The sequence below is a fragment of the Alligator mississippiensis genome, chromosome 2 (assembly GCF_030867095.1).
Source record: "Alligator mississippiensis isolate rAllMis1 chromosome 2, rAllMis1, whole genome shotgun sequence".
NCBI classification, from domain to species: Eukaryota; Metazoa; Chordata; order Crocodylia; family Alligatoridae; genus Alligator; species Alligator mississippiensis.
The window spans coordinates 56,456,174-56,482,698 of record NC_081825.1 but is presented as its reverse complement, the minus strand read 5'-3'; the positions used below and the strand labels follow the sequence as shown (position 1 = coordinate 56,482,698).

Genomic DNA, 26,525 nt, shown 5'->3' with positions numbered 1-26,525 from the left:
AGTGTTCAAATATTCCTGCCAGTGGCTGTGCAATGACGTCGGCCAGTGCCTTCAGCACCCTCGGATGGAGCTCATCCGGGCCTGCCGACTTAAACGCATCCAGTTCCTCCAAGTGCCTCTGCACCATCTCAGGGTCTGTGCTTGGTAGTCTGGCGCCCTGCTGCTGCCTCTCTACAATCCCAGTGAGAGCCTTGTCTTGCCCCTCGCTTAGGAAAACTGAGGCAAAGAACTCATTGAGGGGTTCGGCCTTGTCCCCCCTGTCCATCACCAATTGCTTATGCCCATTTAGTAGAGGTCCTATTCCACCCTGGGCCTTCCTTTTACTCCCTATATATCTAAAAAACAATTTTTTGTTATCCTTAACTTGGGATGCCATCCTTTGATGAAACAAAACTGAACAGTGCTTCAAAACGAAATGATGAAATGAAACACTGTCCTTTTCAAACAGTGAAGTGGAAGTCAAAATGAAACACTGCTGTTTCACACAGCCCTAGAAAACAGCAATAAAGCTTTTTGTTCTGGAAACACAGGCTCCCAGATGAGCAGAACCAAAAAAAGTTGGGATTGTGTATAGGTAGAGTTATTCCCAATTTTCCACTAAGAATTCATGTGCTGCTCTTTCTGGATGCAATTCAAAATGTTGACTTGTAACTAACAAGCCTTGTCTGGTTGGTTTTTATGCCACCAGTTCCCTTCCTATGCACCATCTCTATGCTGAGGGACACTCTTTGCTTAAGTCCCCCCTAAGGCTGGAACTTTACAGGCTCGTGGTTGGCCTTTTTCAGTGGAAGGTACTTGGCCCTAGAGTTCCTTCTTTATTATGAATTTTCTAGGAAAGATGCAAGAATAATTTTGTAACTTGTGCTTGTCTGAGAGTTGGTGACTGAGGTTGAATTGTTTTTGGAAGGGTTTTTTTTTTTTTTTTTGATGAACTGTTCTCAATCTTGAGATCTTTTAAGCATATGTATAACTCCTCTTGTGGTAGTGACACTGAAATGAAATACATAACTGGAGTACTTGAGTGTGTGAAGTAGAGAAGACAAGGTTCTTTGGGTGAATCTGATATCTTTTATTAGACCAACTTAAATAGTTGGAAAACAATTATTAAGCAAGCTTTCAGGTTCAAAAACCCTTTGTCAGGCTAAGAAAGTTTCAGCAGTTGGTGTGTGCTCTTCCTGGATGGATTGAAAAGTAAAGAAGCCAGAGGCTGGTTTGGTATGCATACAAGACAGGCAGTCAGTGAAAATGTAGAATGAGGTGTCAATGGGTGAGAGACAGGCTGGGTGGGAGGAAGAGAAGGGGGATGAATAGTGGAGAAGTACCTGGGAAGTTAGCTGTCAGTTATGTGTCATAAATCCAATGTCTAGATTTAGTACATGATTCTTGGTATCTAGGAGGTTGATGAAGTGGAGTTCATAGGCTTGTCTCTGGGAAGTGTTTTGTAAGTTGCCTTTGAGGATCAGAACTGAGAGATTGGAGATTGGAGAGAGAGTGTTTGCCGCCCAGCCCAGCCCCTGGCTTGTTTACTTTTCATTCCATCCAGGAAGAGCACACACCAACTGCTGAAACTTCCTTAGCCTGACGAAGGGTTTTTGAACCCGAAAGCTTGCTTAAATATTGTTCTCCAACTATTTAGTTGGTCTAATAAAAGATATCAGATTCACCCAAAGAACCTTGTCTGCCTATGTCCTTAGACCAACATGGCTACAGCCTACACTCCTGAAGTAGAGAATATGTATTAATGTTTTCAGACTGGGTCTTTAATCCGTAAGTAACATCCTTGTTTTTATTGTTTGTGCTTAGAGGTCTACTATGGACTGTTTCATAAAGGCTACTAGATGGTAGTAACTAGAGAAACAGAACATATTCCATGAAAAAAATTACTTTGTGAGACTGACCATTGCTCTGCTTCTCTATCACAAAGAGACACAAAATTTCAGCATCACTTTATAGATTTGAAATAATTCAGAGGTAATATGTTTGTCAAATTTAATAGAACTGGATGGGAAATGGTTTCTTTGTCTTATGAAACTTTTTGAGATTTCAATATTTTTTTAATTCCATATTTGGACTGATCTTTCATTTTTATTTTGTACCTGCCAAAGAGTGAGCTGGCGTACTTCTGGCTTTCCACCTCTCTCCAAAAATAACCTTCAGGCTCACTGGAAATGGGAGAGGATCAGATTAAGTTCCCAGCTCTGTCATTTTTTTCTCTTTGCATCTGAGTGTCCTACCAACTAAATTATTGGTATGTTTGGGTGAATGGCTCACAATTTTTCCTGTTGGGGCTGTTCTACTTGTGTAAATAAATATTCATTGGACCAGGAACTTCAGCATGGGGCTCCCTAATTCCAGGTGAATACCCTAATCATCTAGCTATTTGCTGTTCTGATAGAGCTATTTCTTTCCCTTTGACCAGAAATTTCATCTAGGATCTGAGAAAATTGCTGATGGCACAGTGTGTGTGTCTGTGTGTGTGTGTGTGTGGTGCACACGCACATGTATTTAAACAGATAAATTCCCATTAAGTTTTAGTTCAGGATGAAAAACATTTAATCAAAAAATTCCCAAGCTGCTCTGTACACAAGTCAGTGTTAGGAACTGAGTGATGACACGCAAGTGTGTATGTCAGATCTCTGTAGAATCCCTTCAACTATGTATGTAACACTGAGAAAAGCTGACAGCCATGACAGCGCCCAGACAAGTGATATGACATGCATACAAATCTCTCTAAAATTTCTTTTTGGAAGATTGTGCAATCAAGACAGATATTTTCAAAGAATGATTTCCTGTGAACAGTTGAGGTATACGGAAGAAAAAGGCAATTGCCTCCCAAATTTTTCATAGGGAAGATAAGTTAAGACACAATAGCATACTCTGATTTATGGACGCTTGTGAGCTGCTTAGCTATTTTGCTCTTCGGGGTGCAACACATGTATTCAGAAGCATAACTGGACCATATTGCATTCCCATCCCTTCCCCTCACCCCACACCTTCCCTACAGTAGCACCGGAGTGGGGAGGGCACAGAAATAGCGAAGGCAAAAAAATCACCAGTTTTGGGCAGCAAATAAAGGAAGTGATGTCTCCCTCAGCATCAGTGAACTTCGGGTTCCCTCGCCTGCAGCATACACCACCATTGCTTCTTTGCCCTCACATTGCCAGAGGTGCTTCAGGGAAGGTGCAGGGGGATGAAGGGATGGAGGAAGGGAGGGTAAGGAGCCTCCATAGCTCCATTCTGATGCCTCCTCCAATCTTAGGCAGCAGCCAGGGCTTGTGCCCCACTCACCCACCTATGGCTATGCTACTCCATATAGAAATACTTACTTGGAATCCATCATCTCTGGAAAAATAGCAACTCTGCCAAAAGTGGTGTTGTGTGTTAATGTGTCTGTACTGCCCATGTGTTGTCTTTGAATAATTGTTCCTGCTCTCCAAACACCAGCTCCTACTTGTGAGGCAATGGAACTACCCTTGAGCAGTCCCAAGCATGTGTTTGGAGCTACCCCTCTGTCTTGAACATACTTAGGGGGCTCTGTTGCCTCATTTCTGTGCCTTGCTCTGTGTGTGTGTGTAATGGGAGTGAGCAAGGGGGTTGGTATGTGGAGGATATTTCATGGCATGAAGGCTGTATTATAGACACTGGGTACATCTACATGTGTGCTTGACTAATTAGCTCCACAGTAAAGCATCACCACCTACACGTGCATCCATATTAGGGCACAGTAAATTAATTCTGTAGGATAGTATTGTCTGGCTAGCCCCACACTGTAGCACCCTCATACCCCACTTCCTCCACCTGAGACTGCCAGCTGGATCCTGGGGCTGACCCACTGGGCTCCTTGCCAGCCTGGTGCTGTTCTGTCCTGGCTTTCTGCAATTCTGGGAGCAGCTGACTTGGGTGCAAACTGAGCCAGAGTTTATTGCATCGGGGTAATTGCATGTGTAGATGCATCTACAGATGGATTGGGATAGCTCCACACCTTGGGCAGTGGCAGCATATAGGGCAGATATCCCTCCCCCCCCCTCCCCCTCCCCCCAAGGTAGCATCTGGAGCTGCTGCCCTGGACATCCACTCTGTTACACTACTGTGATGCACAAACAACTTATCTACAAGTGAACTACGATTCAGGTCCCACAGCAGATACAATGATTGACTGTGCAGATTTGTTTACAAAATGAAGAACACTTAAATACTGAAAAAAACCCAACTTATTTGCAGTCTGTCTCACTTTGGGGGTGATGAGGAGATGCATATTGCTCCTGCAGGTGAAAAAGGAGTACTGGGTACGTGTTGTGCGTCAGAAGCCCTTTCTCATCCATCTCATCAGTGCAATGGGAAGGTGCCATTCACGAAGCATCTGGGAATCTCTGTGGGTCTGAGAAGTCAGGAAAGTGAGGCCATGCTCCTACCTTTTTTCCATCTCTCACCTCTCACCTCCCACATTGGATGATTGTGCACAGGGGGGGTTCAGAGACATCGGAGTTGTACCTGATCGAAAAAGGGCCCTAGCAAAGGCAATATTCCTTGGCTCACCCTATTCCTTGTGCACTTGCCTTGAAGCCAGGAAAAATTTACCTGTAAAATGTCAAGTGCAAATAGAAACACTTTTCCATGCCACTTCTTTACCTGTTCTTGCAAAGTGCAGTATTTGCATGTGCACATATGTTGCTCGAACTTACAGATGCACTGAAATTGCATGCACACAATTCCACCTGTCTGGTTTTGGGAACATCAGCTATCTAAAATGCACTGAGTAAGATTTAAGATTTTGGAAATTGAAGGTTGCAGGTTCAATCCCTGGTTGGACTAGATGATCTCATGGTGTCCCTTCCAGCCTTACTTCTCTGTGAGAATATTATGTTCAGCCTGGGATTTCAGCCTGCTGCCACATAATAGGAATACCTGGGGGTACTTAAAGAAGTTTCAACTTTTTAAATATTATTTGAGGGATCTTTGGAGAGTTGTAACATAATTGGAAAAGGATTAACATGTAGAAGACCAATGGACAGATTTAAAAGTTTAACACTAGATCCTAGTTAACACTGGGGAACAGAAAGAAGGGCTTAGACATATCTAGAGAGAGACTGGACCGTAATAAGCCTGGTAATGCTGCTAGTAAACTTACCCAGCCCACTTGCTCCCAGTTCATGTGTACCAAAGTTGGGAAGTTAGGTAGCTGTTTCAGAGTGGTCCTGAGCATGTGGGAATAAGCACATCTGAGGTGGAGCGTGACCCAGGTTATAGCACCCCTTTAAACAGCTATGTAGTGTCATTTCCAGGATTTGGCTCTCCTGGAGAAGGAGAGAGTGGGTCTCTTGGACTCACCACAGAGGCAGTGTAGATATAACGGCTGTGTAAAGCTTTGGGTGGTGATTCGATTTGGAGGAGATTTGGCCTGATTTGGTGGCCGAATCTCTGAATCTGAATCGAATCAGGGGACCAATTTAAACGTTCAAATAGATTCAAAGCTCTCCGAATCTTCAGAAAAGATTTGGAGAGCTTTGATGATTTGGGCAGTCCCCAGTGGCTGCAGCAGGGAGCTGCAGCTGACTCCGAGCTGGTAAGTATTAGGGGTGGGGGAAGAGGGGCTGGGGAAGGAGACCATGGGGGGACCCTGCCAGCCCCCTGACCCCCCTGCTCCCCCAGCCCTCTGACCCCTGCCTGCTCCCTCATCCCCCTCATGGCTGCCTCGCCTGCCCCAGCTCAGTGCATTAAAAAAAAGCCCCAGTGCTCACCCAGTGCTGCCAGGTGGGAGGGATGATCCCCACTGCCCCCTCACTGCCCCATGCTGCATGGGGGGCTCTGCATGAGCCCCCCGACCCCTCCTCGTGCCCCGCATGGGCCAGCTCCGGCCCTTTAAGAAAAAAAAGCTGGAGACAAGCCCCAGTACTCACCGCTCCTGGTGCGGCCTCCTTGTAGAGCCCACCACACAGTGGGGGGCAGCAGGGATCTCCCCCTGCTGGCAGGAGCGGTGAGGCTGCGGGATTTATGGCTTTTTTTTCTTAAAGGGCTGGAGCTGGCCCAGGTGGGCACCCGAGGAGGGTTGGGGGGCTCATGCAGAGGCCCCCACACAGCGTGGGGCAGCAAGGATTGCCCCCCACCCAGGAGCACCTAGTGAGCACCGGGGCTTTTTCTTTTTTTTTTTTTTTTGCACAAATCCAGGCAGCACATGCCCGCCGGGCCTTTCCCGAGGTGTGTGCAGTGGTGGGAGCCCGGCCCCCCCGGACAAGCTGCCTGGGGTCCGACCATCCCATGACCTGCCCCAGGGCCCCATTCACCCCTGCCTCTGCCCCACTCCCTCCCTCCCTCACTGTGGGGGCCTCGGCCTGCCCCTCCATGCCCCTTCCCCTTCCCCAACTTATCTGCTGTGGTGGGCAGTGCTCCTCACACTGTCTGGCTCCAATCCTGATTGTGTTCAGGCTCCGTGTCTGTCTGTGTGCACCCCTCCCCCACTGCTGCAGCTGCCCAGAGCCCATGCCCAGGCTGCCCTGTGGCCCTCTGCGCTGCCCCACATTTGGTGGGGCTAAGCCCTGTTAAGCCCAGCCTTCCGCTGCCTATGCTCACGACCGTTAAAAATCGTGGTGTGGGGTGAATTTCATGGTTTCCATGCAATCCATAAAATCATAATTTTCTCAGGGCCTTACTCATGAGGTATAACAGGGAGAGGGTGTTCAGGTACACCAGAGGCCTAGTGAATTCCTGCAGTGCCCTGGGCAGAGTGCTGGCCACTGGGGAACAGAGAGGGGAAGGGCGGAGAGTCTTACCTTCCCCATCTCTCTCCACACTTTGGCGGCAGCTCCTTCAGCCATAGTAGTATGTGTTCACACTATTGCAGCTGATGAGCAGGCTCAGCAGAGGACACCAGAATGTCCCCTGGGAGTCTTTGCTACTGTAATCACAACCCTGCACTACCCTGCCTAGAAGCCCTGGCAGCCCCAAGTGCTGTCATGTATGGCGGGGGATAGGTTTGAGATGAATGGTACCCCTCTATGGGATTTTTGCCAGGGGAGGCATGGCTCTGTGCCTAGTAGCAGAGTATCAGAGTGCGTAGAGGGACAGGGCACCTGGAACAGTCCCTAGAGAGCCTGTACCACAGAGCTATTGCAGCTGGAATGGAGCACTTGGCTTCTATAGCTGGATGGCACAGGGCTGCACCTGCTGTAGAAAAGCGGTGATTCTGGTGTATTCTTTTAGTCAGTGCCTAGGGTGATTGCCCCACTTTCCCCCTAGTTACGTTACTGGGTTACGTGCAGAGGAACCCCAAAACCCAGCACATGTGGAAGAGGAGTACATGGGACAGGCAGCTTTAATATCCCAATTCCTTTCCCTTGTCATGTCACCCCACCCCCAATACCTCTCTTCACACTCCCTCTTATTCCACCTCTAATCTCTCTCATTTCCCTGCAGGGACTCACATAAGTAATTTGTTTTCTTTTTGGAAATAGTTCAAGCATTTTTTAAATTTTCTGCTTTACTTGCATTGCATCTTCCCAAAAATAAAGACCTCTTTTGGCATGCTAACTGTCCTCTATCCCCACAAGATGCTAGCCTTTCTTTCTGCAAGACTTCTATGAAAGTCAGATTCAAAGTGATGCTGGCTGGGATGCAGGTCAGGTTCAATGGCTACTGTATGTTCCCTTGAGCTATAAGACTGGCATAGGAAGGCTGGCAGACAGGAAATGTTTTTGGGTACTCCATCCACACTTACACAATTTTAGTTTGTTTGGTTCATGAATTGATCTCATGCTGATCTAGAGAGTCCTAATCTTTCCTGAATACCTTATTTTTTTCTTATAAAGGGGAAGTGAGTACCATGCAATAGCTGAACAAATGTTGAGAGAACATTCCCAAAATTAGCCTCAAAATTGCAATTTGGGTCCCATGTATGTATGAATAGACAAGGTTGATACAATTTGTCAATTGTAGAATTGTTTTTTTGCTTTTTTAAATTTTTATTTTGACTGCCAGTATCTCAGGAACCCCTTGCTCAAATTTTCCACAGTTATCCTACCCTCAGCTCTACAAGGCACAGTACATTTCATGGCAGTTTGAATAAGCATGTGGATTTCTAGAACACTGCTTCTCAGAAGCAGTCCCAGGCTTAGCAGGGAGATGGTATAAAATTGGTCTAAAAGTTAACTTTTCAGTAGAAATGGATTCTCAACCTGAGCCAGAGCAGAGTTGGCTCTCTATTGTAGTAATCAGAGATAACCAAAGTGGAAGAACATAATACTTATCTCTATAGAGTCCAGAGTGATGGGAAACTGATGGTTAATGAAAGAAATATTTGACACACTTATTTTTCAAGCAGGGCACTAGGGAAGTGGCACCAGGGCCTTTGGCTTGTAGCCTACATAGTACATCTCATAGGTGGATTGTCTGATAGCAGGATTCACCTGAGAATCATTTTGTTGACACGGAAGGATTTAAGAAGCCACAGGGGAGGGGAAATACTCGCTGTCAGAAATGTTTAAATAGCAGATCTGAGATTCTGTTCCTAACTGGGAAGGGTTTGGGCCCTCCAATTTGTCATCCATGTGTGAGCAAGGATGCGGATCCCGGAGCAGTGAGGTGCTGGATCTGTGCTCCATGGAGGTCCCGAGAAAGGTAACTATGAAAAGTGTAGGTGATTCTACAAATGTGCACTTGGCACAGGTATAGATTATGCTTTAGGAGTGACTGCTGCCCTTGGTCACTATTTGGGGTTATGGGCATTACCCAAGTACTCAATTTCTGCTGCCTGCAGACAGGAAGGTTCTGCTGTCTGTGAAGTCTTGAATTTAAAGCAGTTCTTCAGCTCTAATAAGAAAACATTTTTGTCTGAAGCATAGGTTCCTACATCCTAGGTAGTTCAAATGCAATCATCCTGTGGATCAATGCAATCTTGTCTCAAGCAGGGAGCTGCGGTAAATCTGTTCAAATCTCATTCTGTCAGAACACTCTATGCCAGCAGAGGTGATAATGAAGGTTTAGCTATGAACACAGTTGTTGTTTTTTCTGGCACCACACCATCTAAAGATTCCAGTAGAATATTTTATTGATTCACTGCACTATCACATTAAATTGGCTGCTGTTTCATTCAACCATTGCATGTATTTAGTGCTATGTCTATTTCTATATGAAGCAGAGATAACTATAGAAATGTTGGAGAATAATAGACTATTTTCTTTCCTCAATGTGAAATACCTTTTCTTTTTGCTGTACTTGCCGAAAGAAATTTCCAGAAATCATTCCATTTCTCCCAACCTTTTCTGTTTAAGTTCTGTTGAGTTTTACCATACTGAACAATCTGGTTACAAAAAGACAGGCTTAAAATATGGTTCGGTGTTGCAATGTAGGTGGATCTTAACCTCATTTTAATTGCATTTTTAAATCATGCCGCAGCCCTATAGTTGTCATAGAAACATAGATGTTACGGCCAAAAGGGACGGTTCTGATAATCTGTTCAGACAGGCTGCATAGCACAGGCCCTGGAACCTCAACCAATAATCAAGTTGATAATTTTGCAAAATTTAGTTGTGTCTGTCCTACAATCATAAACTGTACTTGAGTCATGTTAGAGGACTGCTGCAGTATAATAGTGTCTCTCAGTAGTGTGATTTACAGATGAAGCAGAAGCCTCTGCCCATTCTTTTTCTGGCTGAATAAGGGCCAGGCACAGACTTGGTTCATGTGCCCCTGCCATGCTAGTGGTGCTGACACAACTTCTTAAGGCACTGTAAGTTATATAGCAAGAATGGGATCCTACCCACTCTTTCTGTCCTGACTTGCAGGGTTGGATCAGTGCAACATGTTAAACTGAAGCAACTGGGCTTGCATTGTGCCCTCTAACATTGTGTCTTTATGGTACAAGGCAGTGCTGTGCTGAGACACTACACTAACCACAGTTGGCCATGGATATGGAAGCTGCATGGTCAGCACTGTTAATGAGCTCTGGAGAGCTGCACTGGTCAGCAATGCTGCTTCTGGTTTGGGAGCTAGCCCATGTGTACAATGCCATAGCACAGGAGCAGTATGGTGCTGCCTTGGCCCTGATAAATATACACTAAGTGAGTTTGCAATCCCCAGGTGACTGTACTTTACATGTAAAATCATATAACTCTACACGAAGATGTATATGTGAAACTTGTTTACTTTGGCTAAACATACATTTTTTTTGGTAATTGTCTAGATGAGTGTGGGACAACTTTTTTGGCAGGTGTCCCACAAATTAGCCTTGCATTCTCCCTGAGTGCCCTGTTTCCTTCTCCTTTCTTTGTGCTCCCTGCCTGATATCCTGCTCTGCTTTCTGTCCTATTTGCTGCTGTGCTGCAAGTCCCTTCCCCAATCTGCTGCATGCCACCCACAGAGGCTGCCCTGACCACTTGTGGCATTTATGCCACAGATTGGCCACCCCTGGTCTAGATGCTGAATAATGGATAATACTTCCCTATGCAGACAGTTGGGCAAGATAATTTTATAAAATCTTCCAAATATTTTTTTGTAAAGTATAGAAATACCACTTTGGCTAATTCTGTTCCTCTTTGACATGCATATTTCTGTGCTGGCCACCAGGTTAGGTGGTGGGCCATGGTCTGCTTTGTCTAGTTTGCCCTTTCTGTACAGTATAGCTGTTGTGTTGTCTGCAGCACACTGCATTACTTACTTTGTAAGTATCAGTAATGAACGTTCTTGGCACTTTCGAATTTCAGAGGATTGTGACCACCTAATTTTTCTTTGAGACAGTGACTTATGGGGCCTTTTTACTTTGACACATTGTAATGTGTTTGTCTCTCATATGGATGGCTTAGAGGAGGTTATCTCTGATATCTGATTCCTATGGGCAGTAGGCTTTACTGTTGATGTTTCAGCAGCCAGCCACAATGAGTACGTTACTGGTTGAGGTATAGGACAAGGCATACGAAGTATGGAGGCCACATACTGCAGAGCGCTGCATAGTTGCAAGCAGGAGTCTAAAATATCCATTTTCCATTAACTGTCAGATGAGTTCTGCAAAATCAGTGAAGTTTAAGGAACTGTCCAGCTGCACTGATGTCCCTGGCTGTTGGACTACAAGAAGAGGTTAAAAAAGAGCAAAACAAAACCCATGAATTGTTCATAATGTTCAAATCAGAAGTGCATTTCAGAAGAATCTTGACAGCTTGGCTGGAGCTAACAGGATGAAATTCAGTGCTGACAAATGCAAGGTAGTACACCTTGGGAAGAATAATCAAAAATATAAATACAAAATGAGTGATGACTGGCTGAAGGGCAGCACTAATGAGCAGGATCTGGGAGTCTTCATAGATCAGAGATTCAATGCAAGTCTGCAGTGGGATGCAGCTGCACGAAAGGTGAATGTGGTTTTGGGCTGCATCTATAGAAGCACTAGGTGCAAGACCCAGGAGGTGAGAGTGCCTCTTTACTCAGAACTCATTGGGCCTCACTTACAGTATTGTGCACAGTTTTGGGCTCTATATTAAAAAAAAAAAAGACATGGAGAAGTTACAGAGGGTTCAGACGGGGGGCAACACGAATGATAAAGGGCTTCGAAGGCAAGTCATACGAGGAGAATTTGAAGTAAATAGGCATGCCCTGCTTGTAGAAATGGTGCTTAAGAGTGGACATGATAGCAGTCTTCAAATATTTGAACAGTTGCCATAAAGTAGGAAAACACCTTTTCTCTCACTGCAGAGAGCAGAATGTGGACCAATGTGTGCAGCTGCAGCAAAATATATTTAGCTGGCTATTAGGAAAAACTTCTTCATTGTGGAGACACCTTGTCTCAGATGGGATGCCAATGAAAATACCCCCTCCTCCCTGCTTCTACTCCACACCTGCAAATGCACTGGTGAGGCTGCTCTGAGCTCATGCCCAGAAGCTGCTCTCAAGTATGCCAGAGACCGCCTCTCTATAGCAGCTCATGAGCCCCACTCCTCCTGTCTCTGTCCTGCCTGGATAACAGCTGGGCTGGAGCAGCCAAGCTGTGGCTCCCTGTGAGAGGGGGGTTATGGGGGCTGCACAGGCAACTGGGATACTAGTGGATAGTGACCTACCTCTATTCACTATCAAATCTGGCACTAATGTTCGATGCATCAGTCCAACCTAGCTCAAGAAAGTCTGATACTACATGGATGCAGGTCTGTCTTAGACTGGGATCTGACATTTTGAAACCAGTCTATGTTCCCCAACCTTCTGTTTTGTTATGAGTATAGACTAGTTTCCGACCACCTAAACTGGAAAAGTGCAATGTCAGTACCTAGCACTAGTTTATCAATCTAGAGCTAGTTCTATAAGTCACATGTTGTCTCAATGAATGACTTAACGTTTATCAACTTATTCTGTCTCAAATGAACTTTGGTTCTGTCATTGAAAATCAAGAAACCAAGTTCCCTGTTGTGAATTTTTAGACCTACAATGTGCCATTAGTTTGAAAGTTCACAAATGGTAAGGAGGTATAAATAGTCCAAATTGCAAGCTATATACTAGCAGGTTCTTATACTCCTTGAAGAGTGCTAGTTCTGACTGGATTTTCATACTCAAATCCTTTCCTAGCAAGCAGAACTGAGGAACTCATGACTTTTCAATGGGACTTGTTAATTTTATTTACAGTGCACTGTGAATATTTTTATATGGTTGCAGTGCTAATAGTATGGTGAAAAACTGTGGCAGATCTCAGAGTCATTTTATTGAGAGTCAAGGGGTGAAGTATTTTTCAAATGTACAGAGTGTGGGGCTGTTTATTTGCAAGCCAGGAGATGAGCCTAGCAGCAAGCAGCATTAGACAGCATGTTTTGTGCCAGAAAGGTGGTGAGCTGGGAACACAAAGCCTGAAAACTAGTATGTATTAGAGAGAGAGCTGCCAACTATAATGTGAAGCATTGTAGGTAATGAAGGAAGGTACAAGTTAAAATACTGTATTATAACACTCATGAGGAGCTTCCCAGTCCTTTCTAACAGTTAGTTTAGTTGGAGTTCTGTGCTGCCACATGCAAGTATTGCTACTCCTTCAGCAAAAAAAAAAAGAAGAAAAATGATTGTCTATGCATGAAGGAATAAAGAAAAGTGGGCAGAAATCTGTGACCCTTTGAATAATCTTGGGGGGGGGGCGCTAACCAGATGTAGGGAATGTTAACTGAATACTTGTGCTAGGCAAATATATTAAATAAGATATCAAATAAATGCAACCTCGGGTCTACAGTGGTGTATGGCTAGTATATCCACTCAAAATGACTACTCTACATATGGTGAATAATGAACAATGAATCATTGTTTATGGGGAATAGCACTTGGAGCTGCTGAGACATCTGAGACAGGATCTAGATAACTATGCCTCCCCTACCTAGGTAAGATGTTGATCCTGCAGTGTCAAAACAATTGGTACTTACAAATAAAAGATGTAATTTTTGGGTCTCCATAGTAAATGTGAACACATTCTGCTCAAAACACACTGTAATAAAAACAATTTTCATGAAGCCTGTTGTGTGTGTTTGATTAGAATCCCTTGTTAGCTGAATAAAAGCTTTATTTATTGTTCTTACTTTCCAGCAGACTATTCATAAAATCATGATAAACTGACTTTCCTAGAAAAAACAGCTACAGCTAATAATTCTTGAAGAAACATTTCAAGTTTCTTACCAAGCACTTAAAAGCTAAATGAAAAAGCTGCATTTTGATTGATTTTATACTAAAGTTGGTATTGATTATGCATTTAGAAAGAAGGCACTTTAGAACTGAGGGTAATTTTGAAGGTATGTGACAATTTCACTACCTGAATTGTTCAGGGCACAAGAATGAACATATTCTCATTTATAATTTTTATAATTTTATGGCAGGATGGACCTTTTTATGGTGTGATAGCTAATTTGTACATGTAGCCGGTCTAAATTAATTGCAGTTAATCAGGCAATTGTGTAATACGTATCACATGTAGAGGTGACCAAATAGACTGTAGTCTTTGGCAAAACTTTTTTGTAGATTTTAATGTTGCAGGAGTATGACCTTTTGTCTGAGGATCTCAAAGTGTTCGGCTTTGAATTAACCATTTCAACTTCCCTATGAGGCAGAAACAGTCCTTTTTATAGATGACTAAATTGTGATGATGAGGCTTTACCAAGATTTTGTGGTGAGAAGGTTATTCAGATTAGGCAAATTTTTGCCCTGCTTTAGGAGCTGGGGGATGGTACCCCTCATTTGGCAAGAGATTTTTCAAAGGACTTGATAACCTTTGCTCAGCAAAATATTTTGAATTAATTATGGCTTGGCTAGGCACTGAATTTCGTAAATGTATTATATAGTATTATACATACAAACTGCTAGGTATACAAGAAGGCTATGAGTTCTGTCATAAAACAACTATATACTTTACCTAACCAATGAATTATTTTCAATCCAGTGATGCTGTTTGATCAACCCTCTCCCTCCAACAACTTACAACTTTCAATTTCTAGGGTGCAGTTTTGTTCATCCAATGGGTATCTGCGTAGATCCATCATGCAAGCTGCTGTTGTTGTGATTCTGTAAGAAAAACCAGATATTATCACAATACAAATCCATGAGGATGATGCCAAATATCTGACTATCTGAACAAATAGTTTAGGTTTTTTTAATGCACAGTAGTCATATAACCTAGCTCCTGGTGTTTTTCAGAGAGTGTGTAACACACAATTTGGTATGTCGGATAGCAGTAGATCCATAAAATGAATGTTATATATGAAAATGCAATATGTAAAGATTCTTATTTAAAACTATAACTGAACACACAAAAGGTCTGTGTGATTTTTTTTTAAGTGGTTGTCAGTGAGCATTCTACTTGTGTATGCAATTTAAGATCCTTTAGACTTAAGTTATCATCATGTCCATTCATGCTTTGTAAATATTAGTTAAGGTACAGCCTTGCATAAGATGGCATGTGATATCATTGTTTATCTGTGATAAATAGATCCAGCTATCCCCAAAATGGAACCATGCCATCCAAAGTTAATATACTATAACAAAAAGATAGCATTCTCTTCAAACAACTGATTACTGTGATAATAGCCTTGATATAAGCTAGATTCTCCATTGTCATGCTCATTTATGTAGTCCCATAGAAGCCATTGCTTATGACCCGACAAAATGTTAGAGAGACAGTGATTGTTGCTATAGGGAACAATCTTGTATTTTCAGGGATGTAAACTAGTTGAAACAGTAAGCTTTTTCAATTTCATAGTTGCCTGGTTCTATGATTGACAAAGAATGAATTCTAATCTCTGAACTTGGGGGTATGTTTGAAAGTTATCAAATAGGAAATGGACACAAAAATGAAATGGTAAAATGAAAGTGAAATGGGTGATGCTACTCAGGTTGTCTGCTTTGTGTTGCCAGTACATTTTAAGGTGCTATGCTAAAAATGATTTCTTATGTTTATGGGTTTTGGGGGTTTTTTTTGGAAAATGAAACATGGCTGCTGTAGCATGCATCTTTCTCCAATATGGGCTGATATTCAGTAATTTTACTTCTGAGAGCTTTTTTGGTAGATAAGTTTTTGTGATTACAGGGAGCTGCCTCCTTTCTTTGAGTTTTTAATTCAAAGTCAAGGAAGTTAGGAGAGCACTTAAGGACATGCTTAACATTCAGTGTATGAAGGCAATGAGACTAATGTCAATTGGAGAACTAGCCATGAGAGGCTGATCTAGTTCAAATACACCCTTACCCACAGACTCTTTGTCTGATCTTGGAAAAGTCACATAAAATAATGGTTTCACAAGTACTGAAGTGAATTAGCAGCCTAAGGGTAAAGTTACACAATACATTTAGACCACACCTAAATCTGTGGAGCCTTAAAGTTAGAATGTGCTGTGAGCAGTCTCACCTTAAAGGCTAATACAGTTTCTTGCCTGCACAACTCTGACTTGCCACTAGAAAGCTAGCAAGCAGGGTCCTGGCTAGGAGCCAGGATACCTGGGATCTATCCCTGCTTGGCAGAGATAGGGAGGGCTGGGAGCAATACATCCTGGGATGCTGGAGGATTTCAAATTGATCATTTCATCTCCGTGGTGCAGGCTGAAGTTAACCTAACATGAGCTAGGTAGCGCAACCCAGCGTTAACCCTTGCCTGAAGTGACATAACTTTGAGATACTTCAAGGGCAATTAGCCTGACTTAATGAGCTTTAACATGTGGACATTCACATTTTAGGACCATACTGAGGGCATTTTAAGTGTTCTCAGTATGGTCTAAGTGTGGCATGTAACTTCACACTAAGTCCTATTGACTTGCAATAAACTTGGGCTCACAAATGCTTGTCACTTTGGAAAATGGAAGTTGTTAGATATGAAAATATTATCTATAATTGCTCTGCGCTTCTATTTCCCAAGCAAAAAATGGAAATGGTTTTCCTTGCCTAACTGGGGCATCATGGGGACAAAATCCATTAATATTATAAGGCACTCAGATACTTTTTACTGACATAAAAAGATACCATATTTGCTCAAATCTAAGACAAGCCTCCTCCACAATCAGCATGGGGGGAGGGGAAAGCCGCTCATCTTAAGATTTGCATGTAAAGCAGAGTGAGGGGCAGGTGGCTACTGTGGCTCTGACTCTGATCCTGAGCCAGAGTCGGACCTGTAGCAGTCCCCTGCCCCCTCCACTTGCCCTCTGCACATTTTGCCTTCTGTACCATCTTTTCCTTCTTACTATAAGGCACAGCTCAGTTCCAGTTTTAGGCTGGGTTCTCTCCCAAGCACGGAGCACATGGAAACTCTGTCCCCTGCCTGGCCAGTCAGCAGTGCTGACACTTGCATTTCCTGGCATGGGCTGAGATTCCACATGCTGTGCTCCAGGAAGGGAAGGAGCCCAAGCAGCATCTGACAGTAAGGAGGTCTGGGGAAGAGGCAGAGACCACAGGAAGCAGGGGAGAATGGGCAGAGATTGTGGGGAGGTGGGAGAGGGGTAGAGGCTATAGGGAGCTGGGGGTGGGGGAGCCAAGAAGGCTTCAGGGGGAAGAAATGTGTGTGTATGGGGGGGGGGGGGGGCGGGCGGGAGGAAGAGCAGAGGACAATCTGACCCCCAGCCACTATTTTCTTTGCAGTAGCAGTGGGAGGGGGGAAAATTTAAGACCGCTCTCCAATAACTACGTTTTATTAGACTGGAGTAAAGATAGTATCTAGACATAATACCATTGTGCTGAAAGCTAAGCTGGAATTTAAATGCTTTTCTAAGTAGGGGCAATACATCCTTTTTATACTTAGCCACAACTGTAAATATGCTGCATGTTGTAGTGTTGCAGCATGTTTTTGTGTTGCTTCCAATTTAAAAAAAATGGTATTTACATTGTAAGCTTAGAAGACTAGGTAGACAGCATGATTATGTGTATTAATCCATCACAGCATCTCGGCATATTTTAGATTGCCTACTTCAAGGTGGAGTGGGAATATTATCTTTGAACAAATCATGTTGTTGTTGTGGTTTTTTTTTTTTTTGGAAGGCTGGTTTCAAGAGCCAAATATTTTGCATAGTAAACTGTACTGCTTGTCTTTTAGTAGGGCTGTGTATTTGTTCTAGAGAAGGCCTAGGACTTAACGGAGGTACGACCTAATTTGTATCATCCCTGTAGCAGAAATAATCCATGCCCAAGAACACTTTGAGACTGCACATGATAACACTCCATTTTTCTTTCCTACTTGCTAATTCTTACAGTTAAATACAACTGCAAATATTTATGTGAATGACAGTAATCATTTTTATGAAGGTTTCTTGGAGCAATTTTTTTAATCCTCATTTAACAAAGTGACCTTGAGGGCAACATAGTTTGTGTTGATCAGTAGTTTTATTTTAAAAAATGTACACAAAATTAGGAGTCAATACAATTTCCCTGAAGGTGTGGTGATTACAGAACTATGGTGACCAGCTGGATTTCTTATGATTATTGTATCCGATAAAAGCTAAGTGACTCAGAACTGACAGTCAAGGGAACCTATGCTCCTGAATCACCTAATCACTTTCAAAACTCCTACTTTATGCACAGTTTTGAAACTTTGGTTTTTACTGTAAAGTTTATTGTTTCAGTAATTTTCTGCCAGTGCAATTAATCCTTTGTTGTTTTTGGACAATTATTCTATAAGGCTTAGTTTTAAATGTTCCATAGAACAACTTAATTAATGCAGTGATACAGTAAACTTATTTGTGAAAAGAACATAATTTCATTATAGTATGTATACTGCTGAATGCAATGAAACCTCCGCTATGACTAATACCTTAAAAACTACAAATGGTTTTTATTAGGGCTGTGCGAAGCTTCGGGTGCTGATTCAATTCGGAGGAGATTTGGCCTGATTTGGCGGCTGAATCTTCAAATCTGAATCAAATCAGGAGAGCAAGTAAAAGGTCCAAATCGATTTGAGGCTCTCCAAATCAATTTGGAAAAGATTTAGAGAGCTTCGGAGATTCAGGCAGTCCCTGCTCGCTGCTGCAGGGAGCTGGACCTGGACTCTGTGCTGGTAAGTAGGGGGCAGGGGAGGGAGGGCTGGAAGAGGTGAGAGGGGACCATGGGGGGACCCCTGCCAGGCCCCATCCCCTGCCTGCTCCCCTGCTTGCTCTCCCAGCCCCCGCACCCGCCATCCCTGCTCTGCACAGCCCCAGCTTCCAACTCTTTAAAAAAAGCTCTGACTCACTGGCTCCTGCCAGGTGGTGGGGCAATCCCCATTTCCCCACACTGTGTGGGGGGCTTTGCCATGAGCCCCCTGCCCACTCTCCCAGTCCTTCTCCATGGCTGCCTTGCCTAGCCCAGCTCCTGGCTCTTTAAAAAAAAAAAAAAAGAAAAGAAAAAGCCCTGCACTCACTGGCTGCTATAGCAGCCATCAGGGCTTCTGGGGGCTCATGGCAGAGCCCCCCATGCAGCATGGGGCAGTGGGGGCCAGCAGGGATCACCTCCCTGCCTGGCAGCAGCTGGTGAGTGGGGGCTTTCTTTTTTTTTTAAAGAATTGGGAGCTGGGGCTGGGAGAGTGGGCAGGGTATGGGGGCTTGTAACAGAACCACACACATGGTGGGGGGCAGCAAGGATCACCCCCCTACCTGACAGCAGCTGGTGATTGCTGGGCTTTTATTTCAAAGAGCCAGGAGCTGGGGCCAGGCGGGGCAGCCATTGCTGGGCTGGGAGAGTGGGCGGGGGATGGGGCCGATTTGGAGATTCAGCCGATTTGGCAGTGGCTAAATCCCTGAATCAGATTTGGCTGAATCAATTCAGAACAGTGATTCAAATCACCAAATCAAATTGCTGTTCCCCGAATTGGCCGAATCTGAAGCAAATACTAGCCACTTCTCACAGGCCTGGTTTTTATCATTTCCTGTAGTTTTGTGGTATAGTAGTAAGAAACTATGGGTGCTGACAGAAGTGACAGTTTGTCACATGATCAGGTCCCTGAAGTGCTCTACAGCCATGGACTGACAGAAGTGCATGGCTCCAAAGCACTTTAAAAATGTCTGATTGTGCGATGATCTGAACCCTCATTACATGATGGTTCAAATGAAGGCACTCCAAAGTAAGTGCCTTCATTTAATGTTTGTCAGTGTGTGCTGGGAGTAGGGCTGGACTGAAGTAGCCCATTCCTGCCCCCTATGCTGTCTTTGAAATGCGAGTGGTGGGAGATGGGGGCAAGGCTCCAATCCACCTGCCCCAACCTTCAGCGCAGGTTGGGCAAACCTAAGATGAGTTCCCACCGTGCCCTTCCCCCCTCCCATTCTGAAGAACAGCACTGGAGCTGAGCTTGGAAAGGGGAGGAGTGGAGCTAGGGGCGAGCAGCCAGTAGACACACAGCCACTCCAAACTGCACCTTGATCCCCAAAACCACCTGCCTCAGACCCAACAACACTGTCTGTTGGGTCCAGGGGATTACTGTAACTCATGGCACTTCCTGCAAAGTGCCATGAGTTATAGTGTAGAGCTGCACATCTTTCACCACCCTATATTGTTGATTTGGAGACTCGCTTAGAAAGGAACACTTAAGCTTATACAGGAGAGGAAAACTTTCTCTCACCTTTTTAGCTTTAGTGTTATTTTGTGGCAGTTAGTTCAACATCATCCATCAGTTATTTCTTTCTACAGGAAACCCTTATTATTCGCAAGTTTGGCATTCACTGTTTCAAATATTCACGAATGCCAAACCCACATTTTAAATACACTTTATACATTAACAGGAGCTTGTTGGGAGCTCCATGCTTGCTGCCGCTGGACTTCTGCTGCTGGGCTCCCGCCACTGCCAGAGTTGTGCCCCCACTCCCCTCCCCCAGCTGCCAGTGGCATTGCGTTCATGAATGCAGACTGGGTTCTTGGGTCTAAGGCAGGTTGATACTAGGACCTAGCAGCTGCCACTTCTTTCCACTACCTGGCTATGGTGTTGCTGGATGCCACTGAAGCCCCCTGGCTTGGTGAACATGTTCATCAGACTGGATTCAGCCTGCAAGCTGTAAGTTAAGTCATAGAATCATAGAAAATTAGGGTTGGAAAGGACTTTGGGATGTCATCTAGTCCAACACTCTGTCATGTCTGCAAGACATCATATAATATGTATCAGTTGCTGTATTAGGGGACAGTTTTCAATGTGACATGGACTAAGGCTTCTTCCTTTCCTTGTGGCAAGTTGCAGAATTCTTTTTTTCAGGGGTTTTGTGGCTGTGGTAAGGGGAAATGGGTTAGGGTGGACCACCTTGTGGACATAGCTAAATAAACCGTGTAGATTCAGTTACCTGGGAGGCTCCCTCCAGTCTTGTTCTTTTGCATAATTTTTTCTTCCTTTTCTTTTTTCTTTCCTCCTTTTTGCTATAACAGCAACTCTGAATACTAATCAGGCAATCCTTGGTGTGATACCAGGCAGTCATTTTCAGGTAATTAGTTGCGTACTAAGTGCTGTTCATTACTATTCATTTCTACTGAGCCCAAGTGATTCATGAACCACTCTGAGAATTTGAAAAGCAGTTTGGGAACAAGATAAAGAAGAAAAGGGAAGAATAAATGACAGGATAATTGTGACAGTCCTGGCTGAGTTCCCTCTTGTGGATGCTCTTTGACAACCAGGTTTCAGTGCAAAAGGTGGAGCCAGCTGTATCTAAGTTCCCCTGGATCTAGGCAGGCTTCAGCCCCATTTCCTGGTTGAGACCCTTCAGGAGCTGTTTATACTGAAGTGAATGCATGACTGTGATGAAATATAGACATGACTAAGTTAACTTGGGTGCTGGATATCCATGTCCCTGGAGCAACATGTTGCTCTGAGTGGACTGTAAAACCTGCTTAAGCTGAGTAAATGCTGCTTAGCCTATGCTGAGCTTCTTGCTGCTGTGGCTAGGCTGTTAGCAATACTTGAGCTTTAAATCTGTGTTTCAGACTAGCTTAGGTAAGTCTACCTCATGTCAAGTCACACCTGGGGCTTCAGTGTAGATCACGGTCTCGGGTATACTTTCCATGTGCATGTTCAGTCTGTGCCTTCTTGGGAAGGGAGATGCTGTCATCCAGCTGCCATTTGCTCAAAAAACAGTACAGGTACTCTTATGCACTCCAGTTGCTTACAACCACTCTCAGATGTACTCAGTTTAACTCTTCAGAGACCCATGAAAGCTAATGCAGGTAGAGCAGACTTTGCAGAGGGCCTTCTAAACCAATTACTCTTTACTCCTAGGTAAGGCACAAGAGATGCACAGATTTAGGCAAAATAAATAATACCTATATGCAAGTCTCTCCCTTAGACTGCTCTTGAGTTTTGGATAGTGGCTTTGGGCTGGAGGGTCAGTTCCCCACTCCTGACCCTTACTCCCCCTACTCTGTCGTCTTTTACTGATTGGGGAATTTTCTTTGACTCTTGCAATTTGCTTTTGTTAGTTTGTTCAGGCCTGGCTGTCCATCGCTGGCAGCTCAGAAAGCATACTTTGTTTGTGTCCTCTAGATTTCCCCTTTCCAGTAGCCACTTCAGACACCTGGTTTCTTTGTTCCTTCTTTTCTATTGCAAATTTTCTACTGTTCCAATGCCTCTGCCTACAGGGAACCTGGGAAGAGCAAGCTTTCCCATTAGGCTTCAACAGTTCTATAGCTCTAAAGTGATCTTGTTTGGAGGGAATACTCTTTAGGTTAACGATCCTCAATTGTTTCCAGTCTGGAAGATGCATGAGACAAGCCTGGTAGCAAATGGCTGAGCCAATGATACAGCAGTTTCATAAAATCAAACAGAATTTATATGTTTCACTTGGGCAAATTATACAAACTCACATCATTAGTTACTAACTGCCTGTCAGGAACTCATTCCTTAGCCTTGATCACATCCTTGCAAAGGGTGTCTCCTTGAGTTAGAGGGATGGATGACATAGTCTCAGCTTTATGTCAGTTTTCATTTATTGTCCTCACAGGCAAGAGTTTCTCTCTACTATATTAGGAATTTAATATTACTTAATTACCAATGTACTAAAATAAATATTTGGAAGCAAATGAGAGAGCCTGCTAGCTAGGCATGAATTAAAGATTTTCTTAACTGAAATTGGTCATGACAGCAAAGTTTTGTTAAAACAAACTTTTACAAAACCTAAGATCAATATGAACAGAGTCGTGATTTCCCTTAAACTTCATTAGAAACAGTTGCTATCATAACAGCCAAGTAAGAACTGTCTCATAGTTATCTAATGTCTTGGAACTCCCCAGGTGCTGAACTTGTGATGACTTTGTAAGAAATGTAGTTTGAAATAGACTTCACTGGAAGCAGGATCAGGTACTGGGTGCGATATCCTATGCTCAAGACTTCTCAAGAAACTGTATTGTCTAAGACAGGGCTGTCCAAATATGTGGGCTGCAGGTAGTGTACAAGTGGTTAATTCATGGTCCACAGGGACTGAAATTCTGTGGTGGGGCAAGTGGCAGCAGTGCAAACCCTGTGTGCCTACCAGAGCTGCTGTGGTGGCAGGGCCAGCACCTGGGATATTGATGGCAACGATGTATACTCTACAGCAGAATTTCTGGATTGAGATCTTCTCTTGGTAATGACTTTTGGCAGCAAGGAAGTGACAGCAGCATTGTAAGTGTGGAGGGGTTAAAGCCACTACTGCTTGCCACAATGCCACAAGAAGCCCTACAGTCTGGATCTGGCCTGCAAACCTTGTCTAGATAATATGGCTCTGGACTGGAGAGTCAGCAGACCCAGGATTAGGTCCCAACTCTGTCACCAACCTTGCATGTGACTGACTGAGTGTTAAACCACAACTTCTTCAGGACAGCTGCTGCTTGTCATGCTTATACTATATCTTGCCCAATAGGGTTTTAATTTCTCCTGAGGCCTTTAGGTATTGCCATAAAACAAATAACTCCTGTATGGACATGTCTACACAAGATAAGTTAATGCACATTAGCTTAATTTAATGTGCATAATGGGCACGTGTCTACATGTATGTACCCTTAATGTGCATTAAAAATGGCAAAATTAAGCTAATCATGCCTAAATTTGATACCTTCAAATGCAGGTATCAAATTTAGATGTGATTAGTTAAAGCACATTAATTCACATGTAGAGGTGATCCAGCACTAACTTTAGTGCCGGGTCTGCCCAGCAACTAGGGGCACATGGCAGTGCTGTAGGGACTTGGTACTAGCTTTAGTGCCAAGTCTCTGCATGTGCAGACACCTGTCAAAAATCATTTAATGCACATTAGCTTAATGCGAATTAAATTTAGTCATGCTTAAATGCATGTGTAGATGTGCCCTATATGAAGCATCACGCCTTATGATGCAGAATTAATTTATTTCTAACTGAATTTCACAGATCATCCCCAGGGAAATGGTACTCATTAATGGGCTATTAGAATTATGTAATTTTCTGTATCTTTCAGTTAGACCAAACAAAATAGAAGCCTTGGGATAGGAAGAATTATTCTGGTACTTTGGAACCTTAAATTTCTTGTAATTTTTAAAAATTTAGCTAATTATAGTAAAATATAGTAATGGAACAGAGTCGGCAGAGTGCATCATTTCCTGCTCTCAGGGCCTTGTTGCACAATAAATTTAGGTGACGTCTAGAACTCTTAACCCCTGGACAGGCTGCACATTATCACAGTTTGGGTGGCCTAAAGCACTTGTTGTTACTTTTAAATTATACCATTCCAGGGCAGGGTTATCTCCAATCTTCCTAATTTTGTTCCTGTTCCATTACCATGTGGCCACTTTCCACAGCTATCTGCTGAAGTTAAAGTCCTCCAGTATCCTAGAAAGCAGCGGCCCCATCTGATTCAGGGTGACCAATGACACTGGGGTGCAGCAGGGCTGGGCATGATTTCTCACCAGGCAGAGCAAGCAGTGCAGCTCTGGATCCTCCTGCTACTGCTGCCCAGACCGGCTCTGCTCCCTCCATCAGCAGCAGTGGGGACAGAGGCTGCCTGAGCTCTGGAGAAAAAAGGATCAGGCTCCTCAGAACCCAACAGCCCTGGAGCTCTGGGCTTGCTGGAATTAACAGTGTCTCTGCACTGTGACAGCAGGGACACTGATTATATCATTATTTGCCTGAGGCACAATAATGATATTGTGCCTCAGCCAAAAATAAGAAATGGTTAAATTGAGAGGAATAAATCAAAGACTGTACAAAATCAATGCAATTCTTTTGTTGATTAAAACAAAATCTTTTAAAACCTACAATAACACAGTAAAATTAAAGCAAACTCTGCTCAGCTGCTAAGCAGATCTGCAAGCTCTTTTGAAACAAGCCTCCAAAATCCAGAATACAATAGAACATAGCAGAGAAGTGCAGCAGTTGGAAGGAAGGACAACCTGAATGAAATTTGTAAGCAGGGAAGTCAGGCCTAAAAAATCTCAGTGAGCAGATCTCTCTCACAATGCCAGATAACGGTGGGAAGTACCTGTAAAAATGCATATAGTGGTAGTTCTGTTATTTTCAGAGCAGCTGTTCATGTGCCTCAGTGTTGAATTTTTCTTTTTTAATTCTCTTCCTACTCTTGCCTGCTGCTTTTTTTTTTTTTGTATTTTTGGTTTTTTTTTTTTTTTTTAGATTGTAAGCTTATCAAGTCAAAACACATCACTTTCTATATGTTAGTATGGCGCACACAGGACCCTGATATCAATTATAACCTTCAGGCACTGGTTAAATACAAATAATATACCATATTTTCTTACATACAACACACTCCCTCCCCCCACCCCAATTCAACTGATAGAAATTGGGTTGCACATTATAATCAAGTAAATATAAATACAGTAACAGCAATTTCTGCCAGTTAACTTCTTGCCAGGGGAAAAAGAAAGTAAAACTGTTTGTACTGCATGCAGGGCTCCCTAGCTTCTGGCTGGGGAAATTCTCTCCACCTCTTCTTCCTGCCTCCCTTCTCCACCCCTTCCCTGCCACCGCCCAGTTCCTTGAATCTCAAGGATCTTTTATGCTTCTTTTTGCCTTTCAAAAACAAGGTGTGTATTTTATTTGGTTGTGTTGTATGTAAGACAATACAATAATAAGATTGGGCAGAAAGGTATTCAAGAAACGTAGGGTTGTCATTACTTACGTTGTTTAAGTTTACTGTATTAATATTGAAACATGCTGAGGTTCAATTAATTCTGAAATTGAGTAGCAGAGGAGCTGATTTATTTCTTCTTTCAAACATTAAGTAAACTCCTTTGTTTTCCAGGAAAACCCATCCTTGACTCCATCCAAAAAAACACTTGACCTCTATTTGAATTTTCATTAAGATTTAGATCAGACCTTATTTTATGTGGATTAATTTTCCCATTCTGACTTAAATTTGAAACTCTAAGCACTGTATTTTAATATTATAACCAGAAATAACCAATCTTTGCAATCCAATTATATAAAGCAAAAGCATACCAGATTTGCAAAACTGATTTTCATTACTAGTTTCATTGACAGGAAGATGGACTCTGTGCTAATATGTAGTAATGATTATTATTTTTGATTATGTCTGTTAGCCTTAAGATACAGACTCAATAATATGAAGTGTAGCTTTTGCTTAATACCTTGTATTTTATCAAAAAAAGCATTGTCAAAAAGCTGTTCCTCCCTTTTCTGTAGAGAAAAAGAAGTAATATTTAACTTGGTATGAAAGATTAAATGTGGAGAAGGTCCATAGCTATCTGATACAAATCCTGTTATGAAATGTTTCTTCCCACTTGGAGTAGAGGCATAAAATTTTAATGTGTTCATGCCTTTTCCTTCAACCAACACTGTATAAATTAAAAAGTAATGTGAGGATATGAACTGGCAAAGACTAACTTCTTTTTTTATACATCTCTAATGGAGATCTTTGCTTAATTTTCCATTAAAAATATAATTCTAAAAGAGCATGTTTCATGTTTGACAATTAGTTGGATGACTTTGGGGGGGAAAAATTGTGGGGGGAAAAATACTTGAAAGAACTTTCCACATGATTTACAATATAAAACATGCCTATATCTGCACATGCCACATACAAGGCTTTTGTTCCAGAGAGTTATGGTGGAGTCATGAATAAAGAAAAGCCCCAGAAGACTTGTTCATGGGCAGGAGAACCCCAGGACAGAACATAGGCTTGGAG

General features: G+C 43.1%; 1 protein-coding gene across 1 annotated transcript in view; it reads right to left on the bottom strand.

Moving 5' to 3' along the window:
• Window positions 1–26,525, bottom strand: part of LOC102565401 (gamma-aminobutyric acid type A receptor subunit beta1) — a 123,154-nt gene that overhangs the window by 27,379 nt on the left and 69,250 nt on the right. Inside the window, exon 3 of the mRNA XM_059721289.1 lies at window positions 14,417–14,499. Within this exon, the coding sequence (XP_059577272.1) occupies window positions 14,417–14,499 (83 nt within the window). The remainder of the gene's footprint in view (window positions 1–14,416; window positions 14,500–26,525) is intronic.